This window comes from Oncorhynchus kisutch, linkage group LG25 (genome assembly GCF_002021735.2).
Source record: "Oncorhynchus kisutch isolate 150728-3 linkage group LG25, Okis_V2, whole genome shotgun sequence".
In the NCBI taxonomy this organism is placed as follows: Eukaryota; Metazoa; Chordata; class Actinopteri; order Salmoniformes; family Salmonidae; genus Oncorhynchus; species Oncorhynchus kisutch.
In genome coordinates, this window is record NC_034198.2 from 1,136,563 (window position 1) to 1,150,004 (window position 13,442).

At 41.6% G+C, this 13,442-nt stretch overlaps 1 protein-coding gene across 2 annotated transcripts in view; it reads right to left on the reverse strand.

Moving 5' to 3' along the window:
* Positions 1 to 13,442, reverse strand: part of ccdc186 (coiled-coil domain-containing protein 186) — a 132,082-nt gene that overhangs the window by 44,227 nt on the left and 74,413 nt on the right. For both annotated transcript variants that reach the window (XM_031804743.1, XM_031804744.1), the window contains exons 8-12: positions 13,115 to 13,213; positions 12,211 to 12,297; positions 11,208 to 11,350; positions 10,226 to 10,481; positions 3,032 to 3,221 (exon numbers count right to left, since the gene is read on the reverse strand). In XM_031804743.1, the coding sequence (XP_031660603.1) occupies positions 3,032 to 3,221; positions 10,226 to 10,481; positions 11,208 to 11,350; positions 12,211 to 12,297; positions 13,115 to 13,213 (775 nt within the window). The remainder of the gene's footprint in view (positions 1 to 3,031; positions 3,222 to 10,225; positions 10,482 to 11,207; positions 11,351 to 12,210; positions 12,298 to 13,114; positions 13,214 to 13,442) is intronic.

Genomic DNA, 13,442 nt, shown 5'->3' on the forward strand with positions numbered 1-13,442 from the left:
GGAAGTGGTGTTGGAGGGCCAGTAGGAGGCACTCTTTCCTCTGGTCTAAAAAATATCCCAAAGGTGTCGTCTTTCTGACAGGACACTAAATGGGTGTCATGACTCTCTGAGGTCATTAAAGATCCCATGGCACTTATCGTAAGAGTAGGGGTGTTAACCCCGGTGTCCTGGCTAAATTCCCAAGATGTCCCTCATACCATCAAGGTCACCTAATCATCCCCAGCTTACAATTGGCTCATTCATCCCCCTGCAACTATTCCCCAGGTCGTTGCTGTAAATGAGAATGTGGGGAGTTTCTCCCATTATTCTCTGCAGCCCAGACAAATGCAAAGTAGTGTAAATATATTGCTGTCAAGTTATGAGTGCATTTCCCATTACTTTGGGTTGTGTAATTATATTATAATTCTCACATGATGTGATGCTGAATGTACATTCATGACTACAACCAGCTTTCCATCCAAACGTTTGATGCGAGTGAAGTTCATGTCAGATAAAAGGCCTGATGGAAACAGAACATTATTCTGTAGACTTTCCAAAATTCCACAAAACAAAATAATCTAGACTAGATGGGATCTTTAGTGACATTAAAATGAATTATGCGAGAAATATAGGTGGAAACTCTTATGTATAAATATTGATATAAGAACCAACATATCGAAGTAAACTTAGAATCACGCGATGACACTATAACTCGCCAGGAAAGCATGCAGTTCATTAGGATACAGATGAAATAAGTTATGAAAGCTTAATGCTGCTTTCCAATAAATATCAAGGGTCTTATTCTGGTGACATGATCATTGACGCCTGGCTGCCGTTCGACAAATAAAAATGATTTTGTTCTTTTGTCCATAATTATCTCGTCATGTAGGCTTATACGTGCGCTCTAGCCAACAGCGCGCGCACTCACTATATAACACAATGTTTTTTGTGAGGAAAAACATCAGTTTAGTTGAAAATGCGATGGAAACCTAGCTATTGTCACACAAAAATGATTATGATTTAGTAGAATAACAACATGTTACAATGCCTATGTGTAAAATTGATTTCTATGTCGTTTAGAAACTAAATTGTCTGTGCACTGCACTGCGTTGTTCACCTTTTACTTAGTTGTTTCTGTGGGCTGGCCCTCATCAGCTCTGTAATCAATGTAATCCCATAGTTCGCTTCTGCAGCCAGTTTTGTCAAACTACAGACATAAAGGTATGATGTTTTCATTAGAAGAAGCCATGCTGTTCTCAATTTCTCTCTCCTCTCTCTTGCTTCTCAAAAGTGTCTCACACTATCAGCTGCATGCACAAGTGCAAGTAGCCTGGCTAGCTACTGCTCCCATGAGAACATTCAGACAAATTACTAGACAGACTTGATGTACTCAATTCGTACATGACGTGACAGCAGTACCGAAAGTTACAACAATTCTAGTACCGAACCGTTTTTCAAATTGTATCGGTAAAATGTGCAACACTCACTATTCCATATGTTAGCCTAGTAGACCCCCCCCCCCCCCCCCCCCCCCCCCATCACTTTGAACCCCCAGAAAAAGTGGATTTTAAAGACTCCTTTTCACCTAATTTATCAACCGATTTACTTAACAAAAGATACATCTCAACAGGTGGTTCAGGTATGTCATGACATGGCTCAAGTGGGGAGGTGGGCTGCAAATTCGATCCGGGACCTGGGAAATAACATTTTTGAGGCCCCCTCCCATCTTGGCAGGGAAGAACACATTTAGCTGTTTTAAACCTAATGTCCTCCAATTCTACACATTTTGTCATGGAGCTGAGAGAATTGTGGTTTTAAAAGCTACACTGAACAAAAATATAAATGCAACATGTAAAGTGTTGACTTGTTTCATGAGCTGAAATTAAAGATCCAAGAAAATGTCCATGCGCTTATTTCTAATCAAATTTTGTGCAAAAATGTGTTTACATCCCTGTTCGTGAGCATTTCTAATCCATCCACCTGACAGGTGTGGCATATCATGAAGCCGATTAAAATGTGTAGTTATGTCACAACACAATGCCAAAGTTGAGGAAGAGTGCAATTGGCATGCTGACTGCAGGAATGTCCACCAGAGCTGTTGCCAGAAAATTGCATGTTAATTTCTCTACCATAAGCCACGAGAATTTGGCAGTACTTCCAACAGATCAGATCTAAAACTCACATTTCTCAGGTCGCCCAAAAACAAAAAGGTCACATACTGCAGCTTTACCTTTTCTAAATACCTTCTATCTGGTTTAACTGTTTGTTTACATCGAAACCTTATTTATTTTTTGTCATTTTTAATTAATTGTTTTACACCTAGACGGTCTGCCCAAGACTTTTCTAGGCAGAAAAACCCCCACCAAGTTGTCTAAAAAAACACTATTTAGCTGAAAAAAAATGTTTTTACCCTTAAGTATGTGTACATTACTGTATTTATACTTGGGATATTGTTTGACCAATTGTTTGATTGATTGCCAACCCTGCCCGGGGTAGGGCTTCATCCTTTTGGTTACCGGCCCAACGCTCTTAACCACTAAGCTACCTGCCGGTTCCCCCGAAAGGGATGAGGGAGACTTCTCACCAGATTGACCCTCTTGCACGAGGGATGAGGGAACCATGGCTTGAGGCGTGTTATACAGTATAGGCAGGCAAGGCTTACACCCGCAAATCTCTTATTTGCCTGTTAGGCGAGATTGAATATGTCTTCAGCGAATGACACACACAAGGCCATTTCCCATAGTGAAATGTCTCCCTCAACTGCTTCAGAGAACCGGGGTTACATACCATAACTAGGGCTGTGATGGTCATGGAATGTTGGATGATGGTAACTGGCAATATTTCCATTTGAAATACTTTCAAATAGAAATAGCTGACTTGGCAACAATATTAGAAAATAATTGTTTAAATAGTAAATATTTCATGTCACATGTAATTGAAGCCAGGTCTGAAACGTGGAAGGTTTCTAACCTTGTGATAACATCTTGATTTGAGTGTGGTTGATTTCTGACGCACCATCAACTATGTAGTTAGACTGTGGACGGTTTCTGACCTAGAATTAGCTGCTTGGTCAGGTCCTTGATGTTGGCCGCCTGTTTCCTCTTCTGGGTATGCAACTCGTCCCTCTGCTCCTCCACACGGGTCTTCAGCTGGGCCGTCTCCATCTGCAGCGTGGCCCTCTCCGCCTGCAGAGCCTGGACCTCATCCTGCCGCAGGGTCTCCTCCTTCCGGAGACGCTCAGTCTGCAAAATACGTTGAATATGCAAGTCAGATAATACAAGATAAACACACAAACAGAATCACATTTTTTAAGGGCAGGGGTGCTCAGCTCCAATTCTGAAGGTCTGCAATCCTTGGGCCCCGTTTCCTAAATCATTAAAACGCTCATAGGAGCATTGTTATATCTGAGCTGTTTCTCAAAACCATTGTTACTAAAGTTGTACCTAACCCAAACTCTTGTAATGAGAGGTACTGCATAGCAGTGCAAGCTGTCTTGCTACAGATGCTGGTTCAATACCCGTGCAGCCCGCCACACTGGCAACACTTTAAGGGGCATTGCACTAATAATGGCGCTGACTAGGGAAACGTTCCCGCTGTTCTTAGTGCCAGTCTGCACATTCAAACTAAAACAATGTAACTAATAATGACATCTTTATGCTTTCGTTAATAAAATAATGACAAAAATACTCTTTCAAAATGACGATGTTTATTTAGTTATGGATCCATAACGAATTACTATTGGGAATAAAAATTACAGAAATATCCTCTAATCCTCTATATGTAATTATTGGTGGAGAATCACGTCATATTTTTCGATATACCATACGCGACAAGAGTCTCACTGATATTGAGTAATGTGTTGTTAAAAGTGGTGTAGGTCTTATTTATTTAAAGAGCATATTGAAGTTAGAAGCAATAGGATTTGAAGCAATAGCCTACAACTATTTTAGCACCATTTCGCGCTGCTCTGAGACAAGCATGGGGACTGGTCTTGATAATGAGATTTTTATTTTCACTTAATCTCCGTTTGGGTCTTGGTTTAGACTAGAATTAGAAAATTAGTCTGTAGAAATGTTATGCTCTTAGTGTAACCTTTATTTAACTAGGCAAGTCAGTTAAGAACAAATTCTTATTTACAAGGACAGCCTACTCCTTCCTCCCCGTCGGAGAATTGAACCCCAGTTTCCCGTATGCCCGCACGACACGGAGCTTCTTTAGCTAAATAGCCCAGTAGTGTGCTCCCGACCGTCACGGTGTACAGTGCCATATTTTACGTTCCATCCTAACGGAAATCCAGAGAGTTTTTAGTTTTTCTTGGAATAGAAACACCATAATATTAATCTAATTAATTAAGCAAGTACCAGTCAAAAGATTTGGACACACCTACTCATTCCAGGATTTTATTTATTTTTTACTATGTTCTACATTGTAGAATAATAGTGAAGACATCACAACTATGAAATAACAAACATGGAATCAGTTAAGAACAAATTCTAATTTACAAGGACATCCTACTTCTTCCTCCCCGTCGGGGAATTGAACCCCGGTCTCCCGCATGCTTGCATTCTCTAGTACATCCACTATCAAATGCTTCTCAAAGATGCTCTCTGGTGGTCAAACTAGCATTAACTAGCATTAATAGTACCAGTGGTTCACACTTAATTAACGTGCCATAGAATTCTGTGGCACCATGCAAGCTGCGCCACAGTACATTGCAACTTTTAACAGACAAACCACTGTATTTAGTCGAGGGTGTTAATAATTAGTCTGATTTAAATTGATATATTAAGTTCTGAATCAAAAACAAAAGGTTCTGTAATATTAACAGTAAAATAAAGTTCTGCCGAGACCAAATACTTTACTCAATTTCAACTTATTTTTAGGGGAAATTGTGAGTTACTTAAAAAAATTGTCGTGGCCAAAACTATCACCACCACGTTTCCATTTCCTCTCTCTCCTTTATTCCTTTCTCGAGCGTGCAGAGGGGCTGTCAACCGTTTAGTGAAATAGGTTTTGTTGCAAAAACATGTTACTATCGATGTTCCCAAACATGTTACTATCGATGTTCCCAAATGTTCCCAAACATGTTACTATCGATGTTTCACTTGGTTTCCCAAATTAAGTACTGGGTAGCTGTAGGAACAGGGTTTGGAGAGCCCATGGCATATTAATAAATATCACCTGTTGCGCAGTGTGAGCATGCTCCTCAAACAGTGGTTGATGCATGGCGAGAAACAAGTAAATAATTTTATTTCTCAGCTGCTCATTTTAAGTACAGCTCTGCTATAACACCGAAATGGGCATCATTGAAAAATGGACCGGTAGGAAACCGTGTGGCCTCCATTCGCTATTCGAGTGCATGTCTTTTTCCCATGCCCATTTGATAAATGGGCCACTCTAAATATTACATACTACTAAAGACAAGATTAAATTGAGAATAGTCTGATGGGTGAACATATGATCACTTGATGAGAGAACAGCTGTGCTGCCTGAGACAAGGAACAGAGCACAAGGTTTTTTGCAAATTTATCAGATCATCAATAGCCTATAGTTGCATCATGCAGCCCGTATATGTTTTGATTTCTAAGACATTCTAAGGTTTGTATCGTTCATAACTAAACTTGCCAAATAACCCTAAGTCTAGCGTATAGGACCTGTTTCAAATTATCACTTTAACTCTAAACATAGCCACTTCATATGCGCACTCGCTCCGGAATGGGAATAATATCCTTTGTATTTTTATTCAATTATATTTTTATTACTATAAAAATAATATAATATCTTGTCAGCTAAATGAACAAGCCTACAGCCTGTCATGGAGCATAGCCAGATAACATGACTCGTGACTCAGTGATTCGCGTTTGCATCTCAATGTGAAAAAAACTGTTTGCATGTTCTTCACAAAGAGGGCAACAGATGCTACTGAGCCAGATGTCTTTGTGTCAGGGGAGAAGCTCCAGGTGGTATCCGATTTTAAGTACCATGGCATCATACTTGATTCCAACCTCTCTTTTTAAAAGCATGTGAAAAAGGTAATTCAAATAACCAAATTCAACCTAGCTAATTTCCGATTTATACGAAATTGTTTGACTACAGAGGTAGCAAAACTGTACTTCAAATCTATGATACTCCCCCACTTAACATACTGCTTGACTAGTTGGGCCCAAGCTTGCTGTACAACATTAAAACCTATTCAGTCTGTCTACAAACAGGCTCTCAAAGTGCTTGATAGGAAGCCCAATAGCCATCATCATTGTCACATCCTTAGAAAGCATGAGCTCTTGAGTTGGGAAAATCTTGTGCAATACACCGACGCATGTCTTGTATTCAAGATCCTCAATGGCCTGGCTCCCCCTCCACTCAATATTTTTGTTAAACAGAAAACCCAGACATATGGCAGCAGATCCACAAGGTCTGCCATGAGAGGTGACTGTATAGTTCCCTTAAGGAAAAGCACCTTTAGTAAATCCGTTTTCTCTGTGAGAGCTTCCCATGTCTGGAATACACTGCCATCAGACACACATAACTGCACCACATATCACACTTTCACAAAATGCATGAAGACATGGCTAAATGCCAATCAGATTTGTGAACATGGTCCCTAGCTGTGTGTTGCCGCTCTCCATGTTGTCTGTTGTCTGTAGCTTGTGAGGTGTGGAAACACTTTGTTGCTTTTATGAATTTTGTCTTGCTGCTTTTTGTTTTATGCTGCTCTGTCTGTATGCTACGTCTTGCTTGTCCTATGTTGCTCTGTCTGTATGCTATGTCTTGCTTGCCCTATGTTGCTCTGTCTGTATGCTATGTCTTGCTTGCCCTATGTTGCTATGTCTTGCTTGCCCTATGTTGCTATGTCTTGCTTGTTCTATGTTGCTATTGTCTATATTGTAATTGTTTTTAATAACCTGCCCAGGGACTGCGGTTGAAAATTAGCCGGTTGGCTAAAACCGGCACTTTTACTGAAATGTTGATTAATGTGCACTGTCCCTGTAAAAATAAAAATAAACTCAAACTCAAACTCAACATACAGTAGGCTACCTCATACTGTTTTTCGTTAAATGTTTCTTCAGATCTGACCAAAATAAATAATGGATTTATTGTGATGGTGTATATTAAAGTGATTTATTCTACCTTTTAAAAAAGTTTTCAGATTCAGAGTCAAAAACAATAATAGAAATATACACATAACAACTGTGGCAGTGATTAATAAATAAATGTCCATTGGGGTAGAGGCAGAGTAAAGATTGTTGAGGGGGTGGGGAGAATGACCATAGGGAGAGCAACATGACCCTTGAAGGGGTGTGGGGACCAAGTGAAATATAAACAATAAAATACATCCATAGGGGGAGTAGCAGGGGGACCAGGCGTTCCACGGCGGTGGAGTTGTCGTACCAGGCTGTGATGCTGCCCGACAGTATGCTCTCGATGGTGCTACTGTAGAACACTGTGAGGGTCCTCGGGGACAGGCCGAATTTCTTCAGGATCCTGAGGTTGAAGAGTTGCTGTAGTGCCTTCTTCACAATGGTGTCCGTGTGATTAGAGCATTTCAGCTTCTCTGAGATGTGTATGCTGAGGAATTTTAAGTTATTGACCGTCTCCACGGCTGCCCTGTTGATGAGGATGAGGGCGTGTCCAGCCTGGTTCCTCCTGAAGTCCACAACCACAATCAGCTCCTTTGTTTTGCTAACGTTGAGGGAGAGAGGTTGTTTACCTGGTACCACGAAATCAGAGTGCCTACCTCCTCCCTGTAGGCTGTCTCGTCATTGATGGTGATCTACTACTGTCGTGACGTCAGCGAACTCGATGATAGAGTTGGAACTGTGTGAGGCCATGCGGTCGTGGGTATACAGGGAATACAGGAGAGGACTGAGGACGCGCCCTTGTGGGTCCACGTGATGATAATCAGTGTCGCGGAGGTAATGTCGCCTACCACCTGGGGGCGGCCTGTCAGGAAGTGAGCTTTGTAATGAGCTTATAGGGAGGGCACTATGATATTGAAGACCGAGCTGTAGTCAATGAACAGCATCCTTACATATGCATTCATTTTGTACAGGTGGCTAAGGGCAGTGTGCAGCGCAATGGCGATTGCATCGTTCGTGGTTCTGTCAGTGCGGTAGCCGAATTGGAGAGGGTCGAGTGTGTTGGGGAGGGTGGCGATATGATCTTTGACTAGTCTCTTGAAGCACTTCATCATAACTGAAGTGAGTGCTACTGGTCGGTAGTCATTTAGTTCAGTTACTTTGTGGACATCTTGAAGCAGGTAGTTATAGCGGCCTGAGCTAGGGAGAGATTGAACATGTCCGTGATGTGGCTGGCTTTCTTTTTTTATACCATGATCATTAGGAGCCCCTGCCACATAGGCCTTGTGTCCAACCCGCTGAATCGCTCCTCCACTTTGTCCCTATGCTTGTATTTCTCCTTCTTGGTTGATCTGCGTAAGTCATATTTGTACTGTTTAACCAAACTATTGTCCCCGGTCCCCTTGCCCTGTTTATAAGCAGAATCTCTTTCAGTTTTCCTTCAAGTAGATGTAGATGTTCCAAAGGTGCACATCAGCTGCTTGTATGCATAGAGGTCTGGAGATGCTAAACGTGTGTATGTTAATTAAAGGTCAATTACCGTGAGACCGGCAGTCTGTTGCATAACAATAACCGGCAGACAAAATGTCATGACCACCACAGGCAATCTTACAAGAGCATCATATCATACAAGTCTATGCTAGGTAAAGCTCCGCCTTATCTCAGTTCACTGGTCACGATGGCAACACCCATCCGTAGCACGCGCTCCAGCAGGTGTATCTCACTGATCATCCCTAAAGCCAACACCTCATTTGGCCGCCTTTCGTTCCAGTACTCTGCTGCCTGTGACTGGAACGAATTGCAAAAATCGCTGAAGTTGGAGACTTTTATCTCCCTCACCAACTTCAAACATCAGCTATCTGAGCAGCTAACCGATCGCTGCAGCTGTACATAGTCTATTGGTAAATAGCCCACCCTTCTCACCTACCTCATCCCCGTACTGTTTTTATTTATTTACTTTTCTGCTCTTCTGCACACCAATATCTCTACCTGTACATGACCATCTGATCTTTTATCACTCCAGTGTTAATCTGCAAAATTGTAATTATTTGCCTACCTCCTCATGCCTTTTGCACACATTGTATATAGACCCCCCCTTCGTTTTCTACTGTGTTATTGACTTGTTAATTGTTTACTCCATGTGTAACTCTTTGTTGTATGCTCACACTGCTATGCTTTATCTTGGCCAGGTCGCAGTTGCAAATGAGAACTTGTTCTCAACTAGCCTACCTGGTTAAATAAAGGTGAAATAAAAAAAATAAAAAAATGTGAACTATTTTGACAGCTTTGCACACTTTTGGCATTCTCTCAACCAGCATCATGCGGCAGTCACCTGGAATGCATTTCAATTAACAGGTGTGCCTTGTTGAAAGTTAATTTGTGGAATTTCTTTCCTTCTTAATGCTTCCTTCAACCAGCTTCACCTGGAATGCTTTTCCAACAGTCTTGAAGGAGTTCCCACATATGCTGAGCACTTGTTGGCTGCTTTTCCTTCACTCTGCGGTCCAACTCGTCCCAAACTATCTCAATTAGGTTGAGGTCGGATGATTGTGGAGGCCAGGTCATTTGATGCAGCAGTCCATCACTCTCCTTCTTGTTCAAATAGCCCTTACACAGCCTGGAGATGTGGTGGGTCATTGTCCTGTTGAAAAATTAATTATACTCCCACTAAGCGCAAACCAGATGGGATGACATATCGCTGCAGAATGCTGTGGTAGCCATGCTGGTTACATTTTTGTTTACTACATGATTCCATGTGTTATTTCATAGTTTTGATGTCTTCACTATTATTCTACAATGTATAAAACAGTAAACAAAGACAAAACCTTGAATGAGTAGGTGTGGTCCAAACCTTTTGACTGGTACTGTATATAAAACAAAGGCAAATTACGTTTTTGAATGCACTGGGCCTTAAATAAAAAGGAAAGAATGGGAGCCAGTACTTTTTGGGCTCTTTCTCTGTAGGTAATTAAATATTGCTGCCCTTTTTGTAATGTGCGTGTTGTACTATGTTTTTCTCTTTCTATTCTGTTTTCTTCTTTTCTATTATAGTCAGTTTGATCATTGATCTTTCCACTGGGAAAAAAATGTACTACCTGAAATGACCTTGAAAACCTCAATCAATAATGACAAAAACATTGAAAACAACAGTCTGTGTTGTGTCAACTCACCTGGTCGGCCAGTGCTGTCTGCGTTTCGTCCAGGCGGCCCTGCAACTCCATGGAGTTGGTGCCCAGTCGGTCCAACTGGGCCTGTAGGCCATTGCTCTCCGACTGCAGCAGGGCGTTCTTGCTGCTTAGCTTCTCCGTAAAGCCCAGGAGCTCAGCCTCCCGCTCCCGGCTGCCATGCACATCCAGCTGGAGGTCGCAGATCTGGACGTTCACGCTCTCCACCTCCTCGCGTAGACTGACCATCTCATGCTCATCCCTGAGGAAGACACATTGCACATCATATTTGGTTTTCTAATTATCTAGCAACAATTATTTGTAGCGATTTACAGTCACAGCGCATTCAACTAAGATAGGGGAGAAAACCACATTTCATACAAAATCACAGTCATTGCAAGTAAAGCTATCCTCAAAGCAGGTATCAGCAAAATCAGTGCTAGTAAGACACACACACACCATAAGTCAGTGTGCCCTTAGAAGTGTACGTGTGGATTAGTGCACAGGGATGTCAATACGGACAGTGACTGCCATTTCTCTTAAGTTGCTCCCTTTCCTATGGCCCATTTATTTGTCCTCAGAATGCTTTGACAGGTGAAAAAAATGAGATGGAAAGTCAACCTCTACTGTGTTGCGTTTCAACCTCTACTGTGTTGCCTTTACAGTGCTGTCGAATCAATGAGGATTGGGAGAGATAGGACAGGATGCCACTTCAGAGAATTGGCATTCATTCACAAGGTCACACACTAGAATCAGCCAAATGGTGCAGAGGCAAGCAATACAAGATCAACCGACTAGTCTGTCTGTGTGTGTGTGTGTGTGTGTGTGTGTGTGTGTGTGTGTGTGTGTGTGTGTGTGTGTGTGTGTGTGTGTGTGTGTGTGTGTGTGTGTGTGTGTGTGTATGGAGGGAATGTTATAGTGTGTGAGGGAAAACGAGTGTGACTGTCTTTGTTTGTCTGTGTGTGTGTGTGCACAAGTGTTGGCTCACCGTTGGTGCTGTTCCTCCAGTGCGTGTATCTCTCCCAGCTTGTCTCTCTGCCTCGCGATCTCAGCCTTCTGCCTGTTGATGATCTCTCTGTACTTGGAGAGCTCATCCTCCCAGCGAGGCCTCTCATCCTCCAGACACTTCACCTAGGACCCAGCACCGCGCATGCACAAGCGAGCGCACACACACACACACACACACACGAGAGAATCCCAATTTATACCTGGTGCTAACATGTGTCCTTTGTCCTGATCTTGTCCACATTCTGTTTGTGCCCACATTTTTTGACAAGTGTCAGTGTTTTCCATATATGCATTTAGCAGCGGCGCACCTCCACTGATAAATCGCAGCCGCCACTGTAATTTAAAAAAATAATAATACAAATTATTTAATTTCAAAAAAAATTGGGGGGTAAAACATTTTCAGTGTAAACTTAAATGAGTAAAACCAGATATAAAGCATGTAGAATAGATAATGGAGCTATATATTTTGTAATGACATCATCTTTGAGAACTAACAAATCATCCCCCCCAAAAAATAGACAGTCAGGGAGATTAAAAAATTCCAGACATGGGGCCCCCCATTGATCTTGCGATAATATTTGAGTCACTCAGATAACATAAGAACAAGGCATAAGCCATGGCAAAATGTGTATAATTGCAGGAAATGTGCTTTGAAACTGAAATTTTCTCAAATACCCATGACTAAATGTGTAGAATTACAGGAAAATAGCTTTAAAACTGTCAAATGTTCTCTCTGCCCAATGGCAAAATGTGTAGAATTGTAGGAAATGATATTTAAAACAGCAACATTTTGTCAGCAAAATGTTTTGTCTCCTGACGTAGTAAGGCAGACACATTTCAATACCATGTGTAAACGTGACAGAACTTAATTAGATAGTGAATGGATTATCTTGATTGGATAATGAAAGCCACGTTAGTGCAAGGTGTAAATGAGGCTAGAGAGACAGACACACACATGCAGAGGCCAAGACACATACACACACCTTTGCCCGCAGAGTGGTCAGTTCATCCATTCCCTCATTGAATGTCCTCTTTAGGTCTTCTAGCTCCTTGGCCTTGGAGCGGTGCATCTGTCAATGAAAGCAGAGGATTCGCTAGGTTAGCTAACAGTCTGGAAAGCTAGTGTTTCAGATCCAATTGCCACCTATTCGTGATGACGTTACAAAATGCTTTCCAGAATATGTACAGTAGTAAGAAGAATAGCTCATTTAGCATAATTTTAAGAATCTTTTTTATATTGTATTATTACTTATTGTTATTGCATTGTCGAGAAGGAACCTGCAAGTAAGCATTTAATTTGACGGTGTATACCATGTGACTAATGAAACTGCTGATGCTTTCCTACAACATTTTGGAATGTTCATTCAGATCGTCCATCTTTAACTGTTCTAAATGATTTAGCCAATGAGATATGGTTTTGCTTCCATTTCAGAATATCTGCTTTTGTTTTGGACACCGTTAAAGTGTGTTCATGTTAAAGCTTTCCTATTTCTCAGTAGCATGAAGTGACTTTGGGATATTACTCAAGCAATACCTGCAAGGTTTGAATCTGGAGAGCATAGGTGAGGTGAATGCAAACCAGCAATATCACTTCCAGTAAAGCAACATTAATCAAGTCGAAGCTAAAACATCCTCATAAAAACAAAATTCCCAAAATACTACAAAATGTGCCCTTGAATTAAGTTGATATCCATGGCAACGGGGCATTGCATAAATGAGAAACAGCAGTTCTGAAGTGTTTTTGAGTTGTGACCGATTGCTTAAATATTGATAATTTCTCTGCGATTTCTCTGAAGTGTTAATCTTAAAAGAGGGCAGTGGAAATGGGGCAGTGTGTAAGTGTATGTCGGTGTGTGTGTGTGTCTGTGTGTGTGTGTTGTGTTGGACCTCTAGCTGGTCTGTCTGTTCCTGTTTGTGTTTCTCCAGTTCGCCTTTGGTCTCGCGCAGCTTGGCGTCCAATTCGTTCGACTTGATCTCCTCTGACTCCTGAGAAAGCCGGGGGGGGGGGGGGGGGGTAAAGAGAGAAAGCACAGAGAGGAACAGGGGGGAAGGAGCAACAGATGGAAGGAGTGAGAGAGGATGGAGAATTGAAAAATAAACAAGGAAGAGAAAGAGGAGTAAAGACGGATGGAGAGAAATCATAAGAGGTGAAGGAAAGAAACAAGAAGTAAAGAGAAAAGAGATCGATTTAAGTTTAAGATCATGTCAGAATAAC